The sequence below is a fragment of the Tachysurus fulvidraco genome, chromosome 10 (genome assembly GCF_022655615.1).
Source record: "Tachysurus fulvidraco isolate hzauxx_2018 chromosome 10, HZAU_PFXX_2.0, whole genome shotgun sequence".
NCBI lineage: Eukaryota > Metazoa > Chordata > Actinopteri > Siluriformes > Bagridae > Tachysurus > Tachysurus fulvidraco.
This window is the reverse complement of record NC_062527.1, coordinates 8,017,977-8,041,958: the sequence shown is the minus strand read 5'-3', so window position 1 is coordinate 8,041,958 and position 23,982 is coordinate 8,017,977. Positions and strand designations below refer to the sequence as shown.

The following is a 23,982-nucleotide window of genomic DNA, read 5'->3' as shown; positions in this document are numbered from 1 at the left end:
CCTAAATGTTCACCAGCTTGATATCAAATATTAATAAATGAATTAATTAAAACAAATAAATGTTATAATTATATTAAAGTCTTTTTCCCTTCTTATTTTGAATAAACGAGTCAACATTTGTGATGAATTTTAAATTTTAATGAAAAACTGAAAAAAAAAAAAATCTAGTTTCTGTCAGGATGTGTAGTTTCATTCTACCTGCAGTGTACCACTATGGGCCCCATGTCCCCAGTCCAGGCTCTAGAAGACTTGCGGACGAATGCGAGTACAGGTAAAACACATTCAGGCACACCCATATCTGGCCACTGTGTGTAGTGGTACTGCATTACTGTCCTCTCATTAGCACAACCTTTCTGAGAAGCCTAAGGTGAGAGTGACAAAATGGCAAAAAGAAGAGGAAAAAAAAATCAAAATAAAAAAGTTACCCAAGCTAGAACAAAAAGTATAAGTTTGGAAAATTCAGATTTGCATAATCGTACCTTCTTTACACGTGTGTTTCGTATAGTGAAAGTTCTTTGGGTGTAATAAGCCAAGACCTTAGTGCTCCTAACAGTCACAAGAAAATGACCATATTCTTCTTGGCTCTCCAAAGGCCAATACTGGTCACATTTTCTCTATGAGAAAGACAAAGTACGCATTATCACAAAATGACTCATTAATACGATTAATCTGTCATTAGTGTGGTGAAGATGGTGTTTCTAAAAAGGTTTGACACAGAAGCTGTATAAACAAACAGTGTTATAGACAATGTTAGAGATCGTCAGAAGGATTTAGAGACAGTACAAGATGGCTCACTCTGCCTTTCTCCACCAGATTTGTGATCATGACGATTATGCCAACATTCTGCTCCCACACCATCTTCCAGAAGTCCACAGTGCTCGACTTCAGGGGGCCCTGAGCTGCTATGTATGCCCTTGGTTTATTAATACCCTGGGAGGGCAAAAGAGAGCCAGAGAGAGGAAAGCTATTAGTTTAGTGTAGTATAAGACATTTGATGTTAGTAGAATAACAGCAATCTGCTCTGTATTTGACAAACTGGGATTCATACTTTGGTAGGTTTATGGTATATGATTATATCTGGGCTCAATCCAGCTCACTATGGTTCATGCCAAATAAAATAATATAAGGTTCCCTTTATGTAGCAGCCATTTCTCCTGGTATTCTCTCTCACTGACTGAAACAATAAGTACATTGATTTTCTTTGTTGTATCTCCGAAGAGGAAAAGATACTCACATCCACATAGTTGGCATTGATATAGTCCCCTTCACTCTTTCCATCTTTATCAGTTTGGGGTGAGAGTCTGACTCTACTGTGGTCATCTAAACAAAATTGCAACCACACGTTAGTCTTTTTTTTTCTGTGTTTGAACATATCCCTAGCTGTGCAAAGAATGTCATGTGCTATTTGTGGTGCTTCCAGTTACACATACAGGCTAAAATGTTGACATATCGGTTCTTGCTCTTATTATCTGGATGAACAGAGCTGTCCATTGTAGCTCCCAGATCCACAGTACATGACTGAATCTCCTGCAAAACAAACACACACATACTGTACACACACTGTAACACACTCTATCCGATGCATTCTGTGACATAACTTAACAAAACCATGGTTGTTGTCTATCCCAAATTAGGATAGAGACAAATCAGTGACCGTATGAAGCAAACAAACACCCAATCACATGCTAGAGCAATATTAAATGTAGTCAGATCAAAGCAAAAGGGAGCTGTGGCTTACCTCAAAATACTCTTTCAATATCTAATCAGAGGAGTGAGAATGCACAAAGCATAGCAATGAAATTCCATAACACACAGTGCAGAAACACATGACAAACATATAGCAAATATAAGTAAAAGCAGAACATTTTTTATAACATGCCCGTGCATTGTGTGGGTCTGTGCTGGTGGAAAGGTTCCAGGTCCAAAGTGCTGTCAATGTATTTCAACAGAATGTTATACAATAAAGACTTCTTCTTTTTTAATATGACACATTAATGTTATAATTCATGTGATTGTCATAGTGTCAGAATAATGTAAATTAATTGTAATTTGAAATGTAAACCATTTCATTGATTTAAAAGGTGAGTTTTAATAATAATATTGTAAGAACATTCAGAATGGTAAAGTCTACAAATAAAACTTCTGTGTCTGTTCTGATTGTACATTTTAGACACAATACAAACAATTTGGTGCTCATTGGCAAATTAGCAAATCATTACACAAAGATACACAAAGATAGGTGACTAATTAAAGGAATAAACAGCAAGATTTTGGGCCATCACAAGCCTACAGAATAGCTTCCATCACTTCTATCCTGATGAGGAAATGACAGTGTTTTGAAAATCTCAAAAATCTCCATTAGGTACTAAGTTCTGGTGACTATGAAGGCGGTAGTATTTAATATCCATCATTTTCATACTCATCAAAGTATTTAGTGAGCCCTGAGTGCACTGTGGTTTGAGATCCTGGAGGAGACCACTAACATATTGTTACTATTGTATTAGTATTGTTATTATTGAGTATTGTCCAAAGTTTGTGTTACCACACGTGTGGAGTTTTACATGTTCACCCTGTGATTTTGGGAATTACAGTTCTCTGGATTTTGTGTTTTCCCTACTTCCCAAAAACTTGGACAACCCATAAAAATGAATGCATGTGCATAGTGGCCTAGGATAAACTGACGTTCTAACGAGGGTGTATTCTCCTGCCTAGGATAAGCTCATGGCACTGACGAGGATAAAAAGCTTACTGATGATGAATGTTTGAATTAATAAAGATGGTCAGAATGACTGTGTTGATTTCCAGAGACTTTAAGCTTCTAAGTGGTGAAATGGACCGAAATCATGTCAGCATAACAAAAGCACAACATTTTCTTTAATTTGTTACCTATATGTATGTGCATGTTTAAAAAGGGAACACAACCCCAAGAAAAAAACAGTACAGCAAGATTATAAAGCCTAAATGCTTAAAAAAAATTCTGATGTTGTGCTCTATATTTTGCATAAATAAAACACTGACAGTTACTATGAGTAACTACAGAAACTCACTTTAGAAGCTCATATATTTCAAATCAAAGCCTACCTGAAACCATTTTAATTATCTAAATAAAAGCAAGTGAATACAACTCAGGAGTGGGGGTGGTTTCAATTCGACAATGATTGATGCTAATTAAGCTTTCGTTTTGTACTAGTGTATTTTTGTGTGCATCTGAGTGGAATACTGAAAGAAGAATCACAAACAATTTTGTGACTTAATTAATCTTTTGAAGAAGATACTGCTATTAAAGTTCTTACATGACTAAATAGGGCAGACCATGAATTAACTAAAGCAGATAAAGTGTGGGGTTTTTTTTTTGGAATCATTACCACATGAGTGAAATTAGAGGAATATAATGTTCTACTGATCAAAACAATGATCTGCTGAAAGTTGAAAACCATATGGTTCAGAGAACAGAATGGTATGAGAGTTATCAGCAAATGCACTTGGAAAAGTTATTAAAAATGTTCACACATACATATGCTCACGACAGGAAATCGAGTGAGGAATATTCTGTGTGTGAGATTGAAGTCAACATAGAACACACCTCAAACTCTCTGGAGAACGACTTGGTGTCATGAAGTTCTTTAACATGTTGGAGAAATTTCTCCTCTGAAAGAGCTTCATGTTCATCTTGGAGGGAATATAAATATATAAAGAGAAAACATATAGGGAGATAATCAAATGTTATCACCAGCAAATAGTGTTTATTGCTTGTATTCTCAGCCCTGGATGACCAGCACTCTGAGATCACATAACACACACTTTTCATTTACCATCTACAAAAAGTTGAGTGTAACAAGAATTACCTGTGTCACTTAACATAGGGGGAGAGTAACATATGACCCTAGGGGATGTGTTGTCATCTATGTAGAAATGAGCGGTCTGAAAGCACATCCTGTGTGGAAAAAACAACGATAACAGTAGCATTAAGCATGATGAGTAAAAACGCTTCACAAGCATGAAGACGACACACAAAAAAGGTGCTTAGCAAAAACATTAAATCTTAGAATAAGTTAGGAATTTATGAAAATATTTGTTTTTCCTTTAACAGAAAAGGTAAGGCTTTAAAAGCAATCTAAAAAGCTAAATTTAAAAACGAAACATAAACAAATATGTGGGTGGTTGCTATCTGGAATCTTATAGCTGTTTAATCCTCTACACTTGACTCAGTTGAATGCATGTGATGAAAAGGTACTGTATAATAGCAAGAAGCCTTGATTTTTTTTTTTGTTTCTTTCATGTTTACAGACTATAAGCCATCAGCGTGTGTTTTAATAAGAATTACAAGATTTAAATGAGAAAAAGATGTCAACAAAGAGTCACAGAGTCACAGGCACCCAACAGATATTCTGATTTCCTTTAACATTACTGTTTATAATAGCAACTTCTTGGAAGGGATTACGAGGAGACAACATTCGCCCAGATTAATCACTGATATTTGATGTCCACAAATGTGTGCATCTGTCCACAACATAAATGAACACCGTGTAAGTACAGAGGAATAAGGAACAGAACATACACACACTGCTCAATTCCACAAGCCACTGGGCCAACAGGACACACACACTTCATGACGTCTTAGATGTAATCATCACAGGCCCATTCTTCAAGCACAGAGCCGCATACATCAGATCAGCTTCTTAGAGATTTAATCACCGGCTACAAGATTAGCAACTTAATCTCATCCAGTCCCCATGGTGTAATAACACAAGTCAAACACAAACAATATGATGAGAGCTCAAGAGTTCCAGCAGGAAAGGAAATGTACATTCTCCTGCAAATGAACTGTTTATACAGCAAATTCATGTATATGATGGGATTGTAAAAGCTGCTTATTTCACAGTTGAAACATAATAGAGAAAAAAGCTAAGATTAGGATTGTCTTTCTCAAACATCTTGGAACAAAATTTCATCACCACCTCATCTACAGTGTAAGGAACAAGACAAACACCATATTTCACATTAATTAACAAACATGTGCCATTTGTAGTCTCAGTCATTACCATCCACACAAAAATATTTCTAAGACTGAAGACATTCACAGCCCCAATATCAAGTGACCCTTAAACACATCTTTAAATGTTCTGTATTTGGTATCCTTGCTGAAGGGGTTAGGATGGGAATGAGGACAATTCACCAGGATTAAACCTTCTTTTGAAATATCCACACTAACCATCACCATCTATTTCACAACACTCACACGGACTTACATTGCTTTGGGAGGACCATACATCACATGCTATGCATCAAATATGCTAATTATAATTAAAACATTTTCATTTAACGCATTTTATTTACATTTATATGTATGCCATTTGGCAGAAGCCCTTATCCAGAGCAATGTACAAACGTGCTTTTAAAGTCTCTATCAATGAATACATCATTACTGGTTCACTAGGCCACAGTCTAAGAATACTATGAGTCTGAAACTCTGCTGTGAGGAAACATAGCCCAAAAAAAAATAAAAAAATTCTGGAAATCCTCTGTTCAGTTTAGAAAATGTATCTGTTTTGTTATGGATCATTGTTCATTTTTCCAAATGCAGCACGATGCATAATAAGCCTTAAAGCCCCATATATAAAATTCACCTCCAGTAGATGAGAATGGCAATCAGTACGACAAGGCAGAGGCAGGTGATGGTTGAGATCACAGCCAAAGGAACCACAGCCTTCTTTTGATGCTCCACACTGGACACCAGACCCACCCAAGACTCATGACTACTGTTACTGGCATCTACAAACAAGACAAAGTGAAGCCTGTTATGATATAATGAAACATGCGATAATCAAATGCATTAACACACAAACATTTTTTTTCCATTAAACCGAGTATTTCATTTAACACATTCAATACAAACAAATCCAAATAGTTATTTCAAACAGGTGATAGAGCATGCGATTAGTTGTATATAAGCAGAACAAACCAAGAGTAAAGACTTACCTTATAGTTTAATGCAAAATAAGTTGTTTCTTTACAGAAGAGCTTAACTTACATATCTGTACTATTCTGGATATTTGTTAAATAGTTAAATATGAAAGTTTCAGGTTTATTTGCTGATCATGATTAAGATTATTTAATTAAGTAATGCTGGAAATGATCATTTAAAACGTGATTTTAATTCAATTCTCTTAGAACACAAGGTTTTTAGCTGCTATATTATTTCTTAGTTCTTACATGATCACAACACTGACCAGACAGGATATAAAGCCCCCTGAACATTACATTCTTAATTAATACTTACAACACTGTTTTTTTAAATAATTATTTATATTACTACTCATATTACTACAACGTAGCATATTTTTACTAGCATAGAATTAGCAAAAATTGTGTGTTAATATGGTTTATAGTCATGGGTTCTAGAAGAAACTGAGAGATCAGAACCTAACCCTAACACGTTAACCCTAACCCTAATCCGGTCACAACAACACTGAGCACCAGTTGTAGCCTACTGAGGTGTCAGTGCGGGACATTTACTGCTCTCTACTGGACAAACACTGGCATGGCTTGTGCATTTCACTAACAGCACATAATCAGAATATATAGTAGAGGATGTTTTCTAGAGGAGTCTTGGCCAAAACGCAGTAGCTAAAATAATGGAATTAAAGAGGAATTTTAATTTGACATATGGAAAATCATGCTTGGATGTATTGTGGAGGAAAAGCACACAGGACAAAACATAAAGAGAATTAGGGATTAACATAAACAATGTGATGATGGCTGTGGGACTGTGAGATTGAAATGTCACGTTTTTAGCTCTTTAGGCCAGATAGAGCTATTACTTTTTTTTTAAGTCGAGCAAATTATGTGAGTTTATGTGATTTCCTAGATAATGCTAACAAAACCTCCAAACCATACCTAACTCATAAGTCATTAAATCCAGGGATTTGTGGTTTGCAGGCAATTGTTATTTTACCAACTATAAAATTGATCTTTTTCTGCATTAAGAAAGACGTTGAATCTGCTAGTGGTTCTAGTCCAGTGGAGCCCCTTGAGAGTTGATGAACAGATGGCAGTATTTTTACCTTCCACTGGTTCTTCCTTTGAGCCTCTGTCAGCACGCTCTGGGATGCTGAAATCAGAGGATGTCTCATTATCTGTAAGGCTCTCTCCTGATCCGCTGTTTTCTTCCTCTGTACCCCCCAGAGCCAACGGTGGACTGGGGTGAAGGGTTATACCAAATATATTAGTCTCGCCGTCTGTCACATTCTCAATCTCAAAATAGAAGGATGAAGAATGTTCTTCCAACTCCAGCTCTTCTGTTAATTGTTCAGTGGAGAAGACACTGGGGGAGGACGGAGTAGGACTCCCATCTCCTGAAGCTGAGCTCTGAGCCGAATCTTGATCCACTATCCAGCCTGAGGCACTGCTGTCTAGAAACCCATCAGCTGAGGGTGTGAGTAATGAGGTAGCCTCTGGGATTGAGGTTGATAACACTGTGGGGGGCTCCAAGGAAACAGAGTTTCCCAGGACATGGGAAATTTCACTGCTTCTGATGCCACTGATGCTGTCTGTAACAGAGAATTGCAGATCACTAGAAGGCTCCATGATAGAAGATAGGTCCCAGTTTGTTGAAATGAACCCGTCAATTCCAACAGTGGAGAAGGATGGAAGTGAATGGCCCTCTACGACACTAGAAGTGTCACTTATTGATGATGAGGGTATAAGGTATGACGACAAAGGAGACAAAGAACTTGAAATATGCGATGAGATCCAAGAGGCATCATGACTTTGATCAACATTGAGAGGGTCCACAGAAAAATCAGCCCACTCCAACACACTATCTGACAGAGAGGAGGTGAAAAAGGAAGAGTAGTCAGTGGATAAGGTACTTGAAGGCTGCAGAGACGGAGAGACGGTGCTAAGAATCTGTGAGATGTCCTGCTCCGAGTTGAACCACACAGATAGTCCAGAGTCAGTTGAGTCTGTAAATGTTTGAAGGGGGAGTGTACTGTTAGTCGGGGTGGCACCTGAGGCCGACCCAGACAACATGTCACCATCATCACCATCATCACCACCAGAGACAGTTTCCACATCCCAATAAGACACAGAGCTGGATGGAGAGCTGGACAGTATAAGGTAGGAGGGGAAGTAGGGGACAGACGGTGTAGTATACAGGGTGTCCCAGTCTGGGGAAGATGCAGACTCAGACAACATAGAGCTAGAGGGAATGGACATAGGAATAGCATGCAGGCAAAGCTGGGAGTCACACACAGGGGTTGCAGTAGGAGAGTTCTCACCATTGAACTCTGGTGAGAGGACACCAGAGGCAGTGGTCATAGTAGTGGGAAGAGGCACAGTATGAGATGTAGTTTGCACTTGGACCTCTGTGGGGAGGAAGGAGGAAGCTGGATCTGTAACAGAAATAGGGCTCTCCCTAGAGCCATATGAGTCAGTGAACTCTTCCATCCCTGCCACTGAGGTTGATGTGGTATCTGCATCATGTGGACTAATTTTAACTCCACGACCCACAGAGCTGTCATTGAGTTCATTATCTTCTGAGACCACACTTGGAGCTATGCTGCTATAATCTGATTCAGAAGTGAGTACATCTGTAATAAAATTTGTTGTAGGGATCATGGTGGTAGGTTGGGCAGAGTGTTTTACTAGAATGTCTTGGTAAAGGTTTTCAGTGGTTTCTGGGGTTGTTTTAATATCAAAGACTGAAGGAACTGGCTGCTCTACTGTTGTAAATTTTAACGTATTAATAGGGGTGTCATGGGTAGTCGGTTTAACTGGGATCCCCTGGTAATGGTTTTCAGTGGATGTTGGGGTGGTATTAATATCAATCACTGGAGGCACAGGCTGTTTTGTTTTGACAGAAGTGAACGCAGTGGTAGGGGTCATGGTGGTTGGTTGGGATGTATATTTTACAGAAACGCCCTGATAATGATTTTCAGTAGACACTTGGGTTGTTTTTTCGCCAAATAATGGAGTGACATGGCGCTCAGTTGTAGTAGACCTGGGGAGAGTTGTAGTGGTTTGCACTGGATAGGGTGCCTGATTTGAGTCAGGCTGAACCCACAAGGGGGTGCTTGGATAGTCCACCTGAAAAAAAGAGTTCAGATATTTCAAAGCCCTAAATTAAGTTACTGCTCTTTATTTATAGAAAAGTAATACTCTCAGTATTGTGCAGTATAATTAAAAAAGTTACCTCTTCATCAAATTCAAAGGAGTCAGGGTCAGGGTCTGTTTCTGAAAGAAAATTAAAAGTAAAATAAATTGTCAAAATTGCATATTTGTAGACTTATAGCACCTAAACGAACAAATGTGTAGTACTGAGAATAAATCTTCACAATGTGAAACTTTATGTCAAATCTTTCTTTTTCATTCATTCTTATTATCGAAGATGCCAAAAAATATGTAGGCAACCTACATTGTGTATATTAACAATGAATTAGACACAGATGATTGTGCTGTGTTCAATGACTCAGGAGGTAATAACCAATATCTGCAAAGGACTGGGTTAAATGTCAGGTTTGTGTGTATAAATATTAATTTGACTTAACATCAAGTAACATTCCTGAAGAAAAGCAAAGGGATTTAATTTCGGGTCACACAGCTAAATAAATGAAAGAAAAGTATGTTCTAAGGCAGATGAAAGGTTGATAATCAGGAGGACACAAAGGAAACTGGACACCAGATTGGTTCCACATACAAAAGAAAGCAGACAAAATGTACAATCCTACTGTTCATCAGTCCTACTGCTTCCTTCAGTGTAGGAGCAACCAAGGTAGACATTATTCCAATATTTTTTATGTTTTAGACACCGAAGTATTTGTAAAGTATGTAATAAATATTGATCTATAACACAAGGATGCTTCAATGGATGCTCTGATTAGCAACTACAGGTGTAATTGTGAAACAACAAAAACACTTTTCACATCGAAGTGCATGGTTTTGTAAAATGAGAACACACTCATCCATAGACACATCCATAGAAATATGATGCATGAAATCTTTTATGCAAATCAAATTAGTTTATTGTAAACAGCAGTGATACAGATTCTCAACAGTTCAGTGCATTGACACAAATTGCTGTGAGGATATTAAACCTGTTAAAATTAAGGATCTAAATAGACAGACAGACAGATAGACAGATAGGAAGCACAGAAAAACACATAAGGATCCACTAAATATAATACTAAAGAGAAAGATCATAGTGTGCACACCTTAGTTAAAGTATGCTCATAAAATACAAAGGTTCCGAGGACACAGAAAAAGGACAATGGATAGAGAAATAGAGTCGGAACAAAGGCAGCTATAAAACTGATTACAAATTAAAGCAAACATTAGTAAAGTAGAAAACTTTACAAACTCCAGCATAACAGAAAACAGCAAAGGACCATTGGAAATGTAATACCAAGAACAACAACCACAAGTCTAATAGTTACTGTGCATTTAAATACTAATGCTGAAGAACTAGTGCAATTTTCTACAACTGGGAAATCTGGGTTTCAAACTTGTTTCAGTTTGATTAGTCTGACACAATAATCCTGACGATAATATGATATAATAACACTGATATAATAAATACCTAAGATTAATATAAATATCAACATGTTGTGCCTACTGGTACAGGTTGTGCTTTTACTTTCATGAGTGCAAGTATGTCAGGCTTTGGGAAGTAAATCCAACATAGTATGCTAGGAAATATTGCATTCAGGGTCGAACAAAAATAATGATTGTCAGAATTCCCTCAGGCTCAGACAAAAGTGTCACTACAAAAAAGTCTCAAGCACACCTTTAGCTCTTGGTATCAAAATGCAGTACAGTACTCTGGTTAAATCAATAATGTGATTATCATTTAAAACATGAAATTTGTCACTGATATTTATACTAGTCCCTTATACCGTGCCATAAGGAAAGTGGCTGGCAGAGGATCAAACTACTGGATGGAGCATCTGGGTCTGTGGATTTCGCTATTTTTCAGAATACTACGATACGCGAGCTCAGTCCCAATAGAGATGAGAGTGACGAGTGTGGATGTTCTTACCAGGGTCAATCACGGGTATGTCCACTATCAGATGATCACTCTGACGCCCATACAGACCATTAGTGCACACTGCCATCACCTGAACCACATAGCTGGTGTTGACTTCCAGGTCTGGGATGATGGCTCCCTGTGACAAAACAAAGAAGAAAAACATACAGCAAGACCATCTGTAGATTTTAACATGGAAAATAATGTATATATTCAAAACTTTAGACTAAAATATACTTTTAGTTTTAAATTATACTTTTATTTTACTTACTTTATTATACTTTTCATTAAATAAATGTATTATTTAATGTATGGTTCATAGTGTGATTGGTTTATAATAAATAGTTTAATGTAATGTATAGTACCACATCCTGGTCTCCATCAGTAAGGTACTCGAGCGTAGGCGGATCATTTCCGTGTGCCTGCCAGTAGGTGACTGAATATTTCTCAATGTTTGCGTCATACACAGCCCTCGGCCTCTCCCACATCACTAGCAGACTTGTGTAGTTGTGAGGATATGCTTGCACATTCTCTGGCTCTGAGCTACAGACTGCAAAAGACCAGCACACACACTTACAACAACCATATTTAGAAATAGTCTATAAAAGCAACATTATGTAGAATTGTTTTGGCTTAGCCGTTATGTTTTCTATGGATGTTTATCAAAAATAACATAGGTCTCGGGCTAATAAATAACTGATAAATTATTTTTCATTATGTATTTCCTTTCAACATAATGTCACTTTAACAGACGCATGCAAACATAAGGTGTTTTTTTTTCTTTTCTTTTTTTTTTGTACAATCATTTCTCTCGTTCACACACTGTTGGTCCTAGCACATGGTGACCTTAGCATGGAGGGCATTCTTCACCATCTGTGCTCAGCATCTGAGACTGAACACCTCTAAAAAAAACAACAGCACTCAGACACATTGATGGAAACATATTAAAGAAGATTTGTCTTGCTTAAAAATTGCACAAGCTGAAATGTTCATTTTATTTTGTTAGATTTTATCAAATTCAAAAAGATGTTGAGCAAACTATGCCTTGACACTTGAAAAACAAGCCACGCAAAATTTGAGAAATTTAAAGGAATATATAAAAACTACTAACTAATCCATTTGAACACCAGAGGGCAGAATGTTGCCAAAAATCAGTGTGATCAGTGTCAAAATTGAATTTACAGTTGTTATAAGTCTTTCTAACCTATTCTAAATATTGTTAATTTGATATTCATAATATATAATGTATAGAGCATAATATACCTTCAATCAAAATACACATAACCCTCCATGTAAATAAAGAAAGTATGTTTTATCATTTGGAAAAAAGACATTTGGAAAAATAATGAGAAAACGTCAGCCCTATACCAGCATAAAGGGCAAACACAGAGACAGTTACCTGGCAACACAAAAGTCTACTGATTTTCTGAGAGACACACATCCAGAAAGATGTTAAAGAGTACAAGACAAAGCCCATTACTGAGAGAGTGAGAAGTGGAGGGCACGGAGGGTTCTCAGTCCAAAGAAGTAGGACAGAAATGTGTCCATAATTCCTGCTGTGCTGGATGTAATGCATATATCTGTCTATAAATACTGTTAGCACAAGCGCTTTCAAATAAACAAACTCTCTTGCTAAATCATTAAGCCTTTAATATTCGTAGTAAGCCATCTTTTAATTGTTAAGAACGTTAATATTAAGTGAATCTAACTAAGAGAAATCGTACATGTTTATAATATACATGTTTAAATGGAAGTATTTTTCAAAAAGCTAAAAAAAAAAAAAGACATCTAAAACATAGCATGATCATTAACAATGGTTCTTGTCCTCTGGGAATTGGGAACATACAGTACAATGCCACATCACAGTCATCATCATAATCAAATTAAGTACTTATTATTTAAATGAGGTTAATGTGACGCTACTCCAAAGTGTTTAAACAAACTATACTGGAGTATTAGCAACTGTTTTCAATCTTCTAGTAGAAAGCTGACAGTAAAAATACATTTACTGACAAGAATAATGGCATAATATCATCATTAATTCAGATAAAACAAGCACTTTTAATAACCTTAAAGTTTAAAGAGAAAAATCAAAAAGTTCATGATAGATAACAGATGACTGCTTGTAAATTCAGAGAAAAAAGCTTGCTTAAAGTCTTAAACACAGGCTTTATATCAAAATATTAGGCATCTATAAGTGCACTCGGTTCAACAGTTTTAATCAAACTCCTCAGTGGAAAATTCCACCAATGTTTGTTTAAAGCAGAGAGTTTACTATCAAGTGTTTCTTACAGTCCGTGTGCATGAGTATGTGTCAGCATGTGTGGGTGTGTTTACTTACTGGGCGTGAGAATCTCTTCAGTGCCAGTGTATGAAGAATAGACCTGACCCATGAACTGAAGCTGCTGCTCCCTGTAGTTATTCTGCAGGTAGTCCATCATTATCACATAACCTGCCTGCTGCATGGTCATCACCTCACAGAATATCTCCAACTGCAACGGCACAATACCACAAACACATTCACAGCATACGGTCAAGTCTATTGCTCTTGATTGCAAAGGTCTGAGAGATAAGACATGAGGCAGTCCGGGATCAAATGTCCTTACAGTTTACAGATGTAATGTTAACATTATGACACTTTTTACTTAAACCACCTTTTTAATGTTCCCCTTCTAACCCTACATGCAGAAAGAAGCACCTTTTAACTTTCAGCAAAATCACAAGGTGACATATGACATCGAATATGCAATAAATGCAAACGATACAGCTATTTATCCCTTTCAACATCTCACCTCATACACACCTTCTTATTTGTTGCAAAAACAAAATCAAATCTCATTTTGGGACTTGTGTGGCTTGCATTACTAACAAATAGCAATAGGGGATTGAATGATTAATCATTAAACATGAATTCAAATCTGTTTCTGTGGTAAACCACAAAATACCTGCATTTATTTATCACACCACTCTGACAGGTCACACAAACCTTAATGCAAGATAAACTGTTGTTAAATAACAGCAGCTGCTTTATCACGAAACTTCTATCCAGGAACAGATTCCTAACCTTATAAACTCCTTGATTATTATTTAGTTATGCATCTTAAAGCACATTCTCTTACTATAAATCCAGTAACCAGAATAACTTTTAATCTAGAATTTTTTACTATACTAAATTTTAAAAAGAAAAATTAATAAATCAATTAATTGAATTAATTAAAAAGTAAAGCATAGTAATATTGTGAGAAATGCACAGTTCTGTCAATTTATTATTACCTGCTTAATTTGTACTCAAACATCCTGTATGCACCAATTGTACTGGGTTTGAGAATTGCACTATTGTCCGCTATTACATGTTGTTGTGAAAAAAATGACCCACCTACAGTTGTTTTTTTTTTTCTTAATAAAGCTTTCAAGCCTTCAACTTTTGTTATTTTCGGTAGCATGTGTCTACTTGTAAAAGACATAAAGGAAACCGCCTGAGGCTTAAATGACATAGCTGAAAGAAAAAAGCTTTACAATTATTGACATCCTTTTGTTGTTAGGAACTTGACCCCCACCCAGTCCTATACCCGATAATGACAGTGGATTTTTGAACAGGAGACACAGTATTGTCACATTTTATACTGGTCATACTGGTCATACAAACACGGAAGCTTTGGTGTTAATGTTAATGTCAGAGTATCTGATACCAAAACCTTAAATAACGGAAGGCATTTCATGAGTTCCTCTGCAAAGCAATATATTCAGTACAGTATTATACAATTGAGGCTGTTAGGGAATGTCAAACATTGTGACTGTTGCCTTGGTATAGTATGGTGATTTCACCTGCGCTTCAGAGATGGCTACTGTGTTCTTAAAAATAATCCACTCCACTGTCTCATGGCAAGGAGGAGACGTGAGCGAGCCATTGTAGATGAAGTACTTTTCCGTGGAGTTGGGCAAGAGGCCTTGAAGATTGAACGGAGATACACTACTACTCTTTCCTAAAGAAAAGATATCACACAATAGATGTTTTTTCAATTCTATATTTAAACAGAATTCAGAGTGTGGTGTTTGATGAGTAGAATCGAGTGGCTGTTTAATAGCGTAAACATTCAAATTCAACTGTACATACCATATCTGCTCACACTGTTGACTGCGTCAATGATGGCTTCGTAGTTTTCATTATCTTCAACACTTGCCTGTGAGATTTCAGAAGTGCAAATCTTAACACAAGACTTTTTTTTTTTAAACACCAACATTTTTTACATGTACTTAATAGGTAGAAAAGTACTGCTGTTCTCCATGTCTCTGTAATGTGGGATATGTGTACTGTCTCTGAACCTCCCCCACAACCTCAAACTGCTGGGTGTAATTGCCCTCAGCAGCTTAAGGCTGGATTAACAGGTGAGCCACTGCACCTGGAACTTACTATACTTGCGGATAAATGACGTCAATAACCCATAGTCCATATAGTATTTCATAATATGCTAATTAAATAAATATACAAAATATTTCATATTTGTAAAGCACTGCTTAAGCAAAAATAAATACTAAATGAATAAATACCTTTGTGTTCATTTAATGTTAAATATAAATACATCATTTATAAAACATTTTTATTCGTGATTAAAATCTTTAGACCTTGTATGATGTTTAATTGATTGATGATATATGAATGAACAGTAATATACAATACAAAGCAGACTAAATGCAAATTAAAAACCTATCAGCATTTAGACCCCAGGGAATATTCACATGTAGACACAAGCATTTACTCTCTATCTTCATACTTCCCATGTGTAGTCTAAAACACCTAGTTTCTCCACACAGATAACGTGTTCATACAGGTCATAGATTCAGGCTACTGCACAAATACACAGTGTAACCACCAAGTATACAGGCTAAACTGTAGAGAGGGAGGGAAGGTGCTTCTGTCCGGAAATAGTTCTGCTAGTGAGACTTTGTAATCTAACCAGAAAAGACATGTTGTATAAATGGAGAAAATGTGACTGACTCTTATGTAATTATATCTTCTTCTTATTATATTTCCTGTCTATGTTATATAGACAAAGACCTTGAGTGTTTGCGTCAAAGAGATATCATCAATTCAGTGTTTAAAAAAGGCAGATCTAGGTTAGGTGCCAGAATTTTTTTGTCCTATTGAAATATTATTGCAAGCAATTTTATGTGACAAGCTGAGTCATTTACTACCATGAAAATGAATTTACTGTCTGGGAGTATATCTAGAGAGATCTAGCGAGAATCCACTTTGAGTCCAAACCCATAAAATGAACTCTAAGCAGTATGTCTAAATGGTAATGATACCAGTGATACAATGAAAACCATTAATGTTGGTAGTTTGTGGTTTAGGAGACAGTCCAAGTATTTATAGCGATTTATGCATTTCCTAGTTTAGGAATTTTGAGGATAAAATTAAACTACTGTGTACAACATGTACATGCATGTCAAGTGAAAAAGCAAATCCTCTTGGTGTAATTTCACACAGAGTGCTGCTGTATTGAACCCTGCATGTGTCTGATGCCAGAAGATGTGAATTCTAATCAGCAAAAATATAATATAAAAAACAGAACTATCATGTCAAATAATTTCTGATTTATAAATTGTGTTACTTGATCAGTCTTCTGTAAATAGTTAACTATTTAAATATTTATGTAAACTGTATATAATGTTTATTAATGTGTCAAAACCAATACACAAGCCAATGTTAGCACACTAGATGAAAGACATCCATTTTCAATTGGGTTAAGCACATGGTGCAATCGACCTCAGGCACAGAACACAATCAAGCACAATCACAGACTTGTATAAACACAATATTTCACCCTGAAATTTAAGATTTGTTTGTACAAAGAAGTATGGAATGCTATTCAAAGGCAATATTAAAAATATAAATATAACACTATGAAGTGATTTAATAGTATCATACCTGTCCAGCACCTTAACCATAGACATCTCAAGGGCTAAATTTGATAAAACTATTATTTTATGATGCCATAATGGTAGAAGATGTGTTCTTCATGAACTTTCCTTTTAAACCATTTTAGACCAATTAAACTAGCTTTGCATCGTTAAAAACAGGTGAAATATTGTTCATGGCCTGTCCAGTCACTTTCTACAACACTCAACTGTGGATATAATGTTTTTCACCCATGCTTAAGCCTTCTACAAAAATAGAGAACAAATGAATTTCTCAACTGTTCATGTAGAAAAATGTTAAAACTCCACCACACCCAGATCCATTTACTTATTCAAGATATTATAATAGCAGATTGATCCCATGAGCTTTGTTTATATTCTCACACTCGTTTTCTTCCCTGTTTTTATGCCAGTTGCCTTTTTGTTGCACTTTGTTAATGACTAAAGTTGGGGCATGAGGGCATTTGCCATAAGTTGGCAAATGACTGGCAAGAATATATATGTGTACAAATTTCCTGTCAGTTTTTACCCGACATCTAACATGGCAGTAACTGTGAATTACTATTACAGTAATTATACTATTATAGGCTTGTCAGTGTGATTTACAGCAGGAACATTCAAATTAAATTTATAATAAAATTAAATTAAAAGCATGTTCTGTAGCTTTAACGACACAAGGATATACAGTAGCAGGTCATAGATACTCACAAAAAATTAGAACTCACCTCAAACAATACAGCAAGAGCAGTAATCTGTCCTCCAGACATTAGGGCATCATCTATAGACTGATGATGATGGGCTTCATAACAATATATCTGCATCTGTATACATATCATTCTTCATCACCCTTCATTCCACAGAAACTTAGTCATTTAAAGTTTACAGACTATCGAAAAAAATATACAGCATAATAGCATGACCCTTCATATAAACAGTTCAATCCTTATGGATCTATGAATGTCAGATCTTTGTCTAAATTCAGATGATTTAAAGATGAAGATCTTTACCTGTTTCTAGGCTTATAATAATCATATCATTTTAAGCGTACCATAAAACTAGGGGAGGGCAGTGAAATTGGTTGTGGGAAAAGGAAAGTTCCTCTGTGTTTTCATAACAATTGCAATTTACCTTTCATTCTTCAGAGGGCTCTAAAACTCAGATTTTCCATGAACCACTATAAAGAACAGTGCACTCAAAAAAAGTACTATGGGAATAATACAGGATGAAGAGATCAAAAGAAGGCTTTCTCTTACCTCCAATGGGAATTTGACTCCATTGATGCCATGTTCAGAGCCATCAGAGGAGGCGTTGCAGCGGCCCCAGTGAAAAGTAATGCGGCCCACCCTAAACGTGGACCTCAATCCTCCTCCACTTATACTGAATTCACCTCCCACATCTATTGTTACTGGAGAGAGACAGTGAGAACATCATATAAATTTTCACAAAAGGTAAACCTCTTACAATGCATCAAAGGCCAATATGCAATCAATGCATCAAACACTAATAAAAGAAACTTAAAGTTTTAACAGTAACAAGTTCTGAGTATTGGAGATAGGTACTGCATATTTGCATATTTGCCAGAAGGTTATGAAGTCTTACAAATAGATATTTTAAATGTATATTTTTAAGATCATCACAGTCAGTAATGAGTTATATTAACAGCTATACCTGTCTTGCCATCATTTTTTACTGTTGTGGACTCTGAAGTCTGCTGCTCCCAACCTTCAAGCGTCAACTTCTGAAACTGAGCTTTGACCTGCGCCAGGCTCTCCTCGATGTTTATAGGTGACTGCTTGGCATTGTTGCATGATGGGTATTTCTTGTACCATCTGTTTTGGTTTAAAGTTCCTAAAAGGAATTAACATAGTATAATATGCATCTCTTTTATGTGCAATGTAAAAAGAAAGAATAAACACGCTTTTTAAATTTATTTGTCAACTAGAAACCTCCTGGATCCAAGTTAACATGATCAGCATGATGTGGTACATTGTTTAAATCAGTTATCTTCGTGTAAATATTCAGGTTGATACAGCTTTTGATACAGCTATTAAGTCCAATAAAGCAATGGCTTTTAATAATCCGATTCCTTAGACTTACTTTCATGTATGATGATTGTTACTCACAATGTTTACAAGCTAACTGGCTCGCTAACTCTAGTATCTGTAGTTCTAACCATTCATTAGAGTTTATTACAAAGAACAGCATGTCGCATTGTCCTGTTTCTTGGCAGTCTGCAGCAATATATCAGTTTTAGCAGATCAGTTCCATGTGTTCAGCTTGTGAAGTGGAGTATATGAACATACAGCAAGAGCAATGAAGCAGAAATTAACCTTAACCCTCTGTTGGGACTTGATCACCTTTTAGCAGTTTTAACAAAAGCAGACACTACCACACTGAAATAAGCTGTAAACTATAGCCTGTAATCGGATGTAATCGGATGTCACCTAAAAGCCTATAAAGTAGTAAAGATCACAGGTTTCAATATTTTATATGTAATTTGGGGGAAATTATCCAGCTATCAAGTTTTCAGCCAGTTGTGATCTGCTTGTTACCTAACAAACCTTAAGTCAAACTTTAGGCCATATAATACTAACATTAGTTCAACAGCCATGGCCATTTACAAGAAGTTTCATCATGTAGAATGATCTACATCCTGCTTTTTAAAGGTTTTCATTTATCTTTAACTTGAACTTGAACTTGTACTTCTTTATTTTCACAAGGTAGATAAAGAGATGTGTTAAATCATTACACACTATCTATAAAGTTCATTTGTTTAAGATAGCTTAGATAGCATAACACACACAACATGTAACAAATAATCTTGACTGACAGTTAAAAAAACAACAGTATTTTCTCCTATTAATGGGAACTAACACAATGCATACAAATACAGTGAGTCTCTCGACGGGCAACAAATGTCCATATTTACTATCATTTAACCCCCAACCTCCCTGGAGCTTCCTTTTGTTTTGATAACCTTTAATAAGCTTATTTCTGTAAGTGTTGACAGGCTTCTGTCATCTCTCTTATGGTCCATTTTTCTCATGCAGAAGCTTCCAGCTCAGTGAGGTTTGATGGCTTCCATGCTGCAACTGCTTTCCTTTGAATCTTACCAGATTTTTTTGTTTCATCACTCCATATAATTCTCTATATGTCTCATAACTTTTGAGCTTCTGTACAATGCTCCCATTGATGTCACAGAAATCTTCTTTTGCCCATTGCCCTTTTGGTGCAATGAAATAATCTTTTCTCTCATCTTTTGTGACAGCTTTTTAGTTGTCATCATGGTTTCAAAACACCTCAAACAAATCTTTGGACAATACCTCACATAAGCACATTAAGTGTCATTATTGTGTTCATAATGGGTTAATCATACTTTAACCTTTAACTTTGTTATACAGATGAGCAGCTGGTATTAAAATCAGTAATATTATAGAGGAGTTGATAGTTTGCAATAGTCTATAGATGACCCTGGTGGAGCTGGGACAAATGTCTATTCATGCCAGGAATTTTCTTGATCAATTCCTCAATTTTTAAAGTTAAATTGAGTAATCTCATAGTTATTATTTTGTAATATTAGAATAAAGAATTCTAGTAAACAACCCCTTTATTGCTTTTGAGGTCCTATTTAAGAATGGGGAATTAAAAAAAATTATATATATAAATATTTATATATAAATATATATAAGTAAGATACAAGTGTGACTTGCCTTAAGAACATTTCTTTCTAAAAGATCCTAAAAGTAGTTTATTTCTTTCCCCAGCAGGGAAATAACTAGAATACATTCACTTACTTTCTCTTAAAAGGAACAAGAGATATTTCTTGGCTTTAAGACTTTTAATGATGATATTTAAATACTAAACAATATTGATCAGACACAGGCAGTGAAAGTTAACACAGATTGAACAATTCTTAAAGGTTCTCTCAGTTTTCCTCACTAAAGTCTCTGGTACCCTTGTGAGAAATGATATACCGTAGCATTTAGCTGTTTTGTTCGAACCACATTATTTTATTACACCTGTATATAGGAGAGTTATAATATTGTCTCACACTTTTTTAAGATCATCACAAAAATGTAAATTTCCATAGTAAGAGAAATTAATCGATCAGAATGGTTTATGGGTAATCCTGAAATTACTCATGAACGAGAAGTGGGTGGGTTAAGTGGCAGAAACTCTGGCATTCAGGACAGCACGAGTGAACAATGTCCCATCTGCCTGGATGCTTGTCTGTATCCCTGGCATGATAATGCCTTCTTTGTTTTGCCAACTTCATCTGTCATTCAAATTTGATTTACTGTGACACACCAGACGAGTCGAGGGGCTGACAAAAAGCAATGTGTGAGAGTAATATTAACTCTATGGAAATATATAAAATTACATATTTTATTAAAGACATACTGTGTTTTTTAAGACAGGTTGTTCTGTGCTGTACTACATCTGCTGACAAAATAAGTCACAATCATGTTTAATGAAGTAGAATTTCAGATCTGGCCTACTTTTGAAAGTAGAGCTGTGTGACAAATAAGGGGCTTCTCTATGGTGCTAAAAATGAGCAAGAAAGAAGTGAAAAATAACATACAGTAGTGTCAGAGGTGTTATTTACTGCTGAATAAATGTTCATGTCATATTTCTCACTGTTCAATGCAATAGTGGCTCACCGATAGGGGCAGAGAATTATAACAGCTATTAAACAAATGGTTATTTTCAAAAAGCCTTCACTCATAACTCCATACATTTTAAATTGCACAGAAATATTAATGACCACTTTTCAATGAAGATTTTATCAAAAGTTACTATATGACAGGTGTTGCTTTGATTTGCTCACTTTTCTATTGTAGTAGAGGCTCATTGGGACACGATTCACGCTGCAGAACAGGTCATAGGGTTGCCTGATTTTGCTGGTTAAAAGATTCTCCACAGCTACCAAGATCTTGTTTAATAGAACTCATTCAGAATCCAAGAAAATCCAAAAAATGTTTGTAACCAAAGTGTAAATGCAGACAGTGTGGTTTAATGTATCTCTATTTTATACTGCCCAAATATCTGGGCTACTGTAGTTTTCTGAATTTGAAGAATTTGGGTTACTAAGCAGAAGGTTGGGAGTTCAAGCAAAAGCACCGCCAAGCTGTCAGAGTTAGACCCTTGAGCAAGTTCTTTAACCCTCTCTGTTTCTGGATGCAGTTTCATGGCTGACCTTGTGCTGTTATTCTAGCTTCCTAACAAGTTAGGATAGGCAAAAAATGTGCTGTAATGTATAAGTCACAAATAAACTCTTTTAATGGGCTAGATTTCTTCAATAACAACCCTGGTTAATTAATTTAGCTCTTCTGTGTGTGTTTCAGCAGTAAACATACCTGATGCATGACTGTATGTTGACTATCAACTGCCTATTAAAGGGGTTATGCTAAAAATTCACTAAATGGTAATCTGTAGCATAAGTCACATGTGATAGCCTGTTGACTCAAATTTGACTCAGGTTCTTATTTTCTTATTAATGTTGCCTTGCCACACCAAGGTCATGAGACACTGCTATATCAATGCAAAGTGTGCTATTATCTCACAGTCATTAGTAGTTTATAGTACACAAGACATCTATCTATAGAATTTCAAAAGATCGTATGGGATAGGATTCAGAATTCTGCAAAAGTCTTTAATTCAATTCAGAAAAGAATTCAATGCAACTGAAAATATATAACGAGTCCAAAGCTCTACTTCTATGGAGTATGCTGAACTACTAGTGACACTTCCACAATAAGAGCAAAAACATTTACTCTATAATAATTGCATCAGACAAAAGAAAAAGCATTTAAAGATTTGATGCTATAGACATATTTCAATATGCCCTATGCAGTGCCATATACTGTATTTTCAATGTACTCTAAAGCTTGTTACAGAGTTTGAAAAAGTTCAAAAGTTGCTTTTCCTGTAGTGGTGTACATACAGTATAAGCACCTATACAGATGTGTGGTCAGGAAATCAGACTAAATGTTTCAAAATTCTGAAGCCCAAGGCTAGCTAAGTGTATAAAGTATATTAGACACTCAATGAATCATAGCTGAAGCATCTCACCCTGGTTTATGTTAGAACGAATTATCCGTGACATTATTTGCACTTTTACATGCAGCAAGCTGAGTGTTTTCAGACCATGAAAATGTTTATATTTACTTCCAGCTGGCACATTAGACCCTTCTTTTATATAGTAATATAATTGTAACATTAAGCATTGGTACAAATAATACAACTATATACAAATGCATTAGTCATGCAAAGGCCCTTTCAAATTTTGCAGCTCTTACAATAAGTAATTAAAAATAAAGCTACAAGTTAAATGTACAAGTTAAATAAAGATATTCAGGTATTCACACGCAAGCCCAGCCAGTGGACATGACAAGCCAATGCTGAAAGTTCATGACTTAATTGCTCCATTTAAAAGATACGAGTAAGCTTAACCTGTTGTGTTATGTGGTACAAGCCTTGACAAGTCCTCAACATTTAATGTTGCTGCATGATAAATGTCTTCCCTCTTTGTGATTGCAACTCATTAATACTTACCTGCGTAGGACCAGTCTATATTTTCTGTAAGCTTCTTTTGTGATCTGTAGCCATAGGTTTGAGACACATCCACTGAAAAAAAAAATACAAAAGCACTTCAGTTAAATTAAACTCTGGCAATAATTACTGTGGATTTAAGGAAACAATGTGGTATGAAAACTGATGCCAGATTTATTAATGTATCTAATTCTCAATTGAAATTATCTCACTGAAATGCCTAATATGTGGTCGGAAATCAGAACAGACATGTTTATGCATTTTAGTTATAACTTTTATATGTAACAGTATGAGAAGATGATGCGTGAGTGAATGTCAAAAGGTTGTTTTTTTTTTTACATGAATCCAGAACTAATCAGCTCATGACAGAAATGTCTGGTATGTGGCCAAGTCAACTGTATTCTCACAACAATAAGCAGAAACTATAAATAAATAAATAAATAAATAAATAAATAAATAAATAAATAAATAAATAAATAAAAATACAA

General features: G+C 35.8%; 1 protein-coding gene across 3 annotated transcripts in view; it reads right to left on the bottom strand.

The window, feature by feature from the left end:
• Window positions 1-23,982, bottom strand: part of ptprz1a (protein tyrosine phosphatase receptor type Z1a) — a 44,707-nt gene that overhangs the window by 6,717 nt on the left and 14,008 nt on the right. Inside the window, exons 2-21 of one of the 3 annotated variants that reach the window (XM_027173408.2) lie at window positions 23,498-23,569; window positions 18,611-18,790; window positions 18,196-18,347; window positions 17,668-17,763; window positions 15,138-15,204; window positions 14,849-15,006; window positions 13,365-13,515; window positions 11,389-11,573; window positions 11,036-11,162; window positions 9,194-9,234; window positions 7,065-9,087; window positions 5,628-5,772; window positions 3,846-3,934; window positions 3,584-3,669; window positions 1,739-1,759; window positions 1,431-1,527; window positions 1,235-1,320; window positions 796-930; window positions 480-614; window positions 199-362 (exon numbers count right to left, since the gene is read on the bottom strand). In XM_027173408.2, coding sequence (XP_027029209.2) covers window positions 199-362; window positions 480-614; window positions 796-930; window positions 1,235-1,320; window positions 1,431-1,527; window positions 1,739-1,759; window positions 3,584-3,669; window positions 3,846-3,934; window positions 5,628-5,772; window positions 7,065-9,087; window positions 9,194-9,234; window positions 11,036-11,162; window positions 11,389-11,573; window positions 13,365-13,515; window positions 14,849-15,006; window positions 15,138-15,204; window positions 17,668-17,763; window positions 18,196-18,347; window positions 18,611-18,790; window positions 23,498-23,569 — 4,210 coding nt within the window. The remainder of the gene's footprint in view (window positions 1-198; window positions 363-479; window positions 615-795; window positions 931-1,234; window positions 1,321-1,430; window positions 1,528-1,738; window positions 1,760-3,583; window positions 3,670-3,845; window positions 3,935-5,627; window positions 5,773-7,064; window positions 9,088-9,193; window positions 9,235-11,035; window positions 11,163-11,388; window positions 11,574-13,364; window positions 13,516-14,848; window positions 15,007-15,137; window positions 15,205-17,667; window positions 17,764-18,195; window positions 18,348-18,610; window positions 18,791-23,497; window positions 23,570-23,982) is intronic. The other 2 variants (XM_047819822.1, XM_027173409.2) reach the window with 2 other exon arrangements.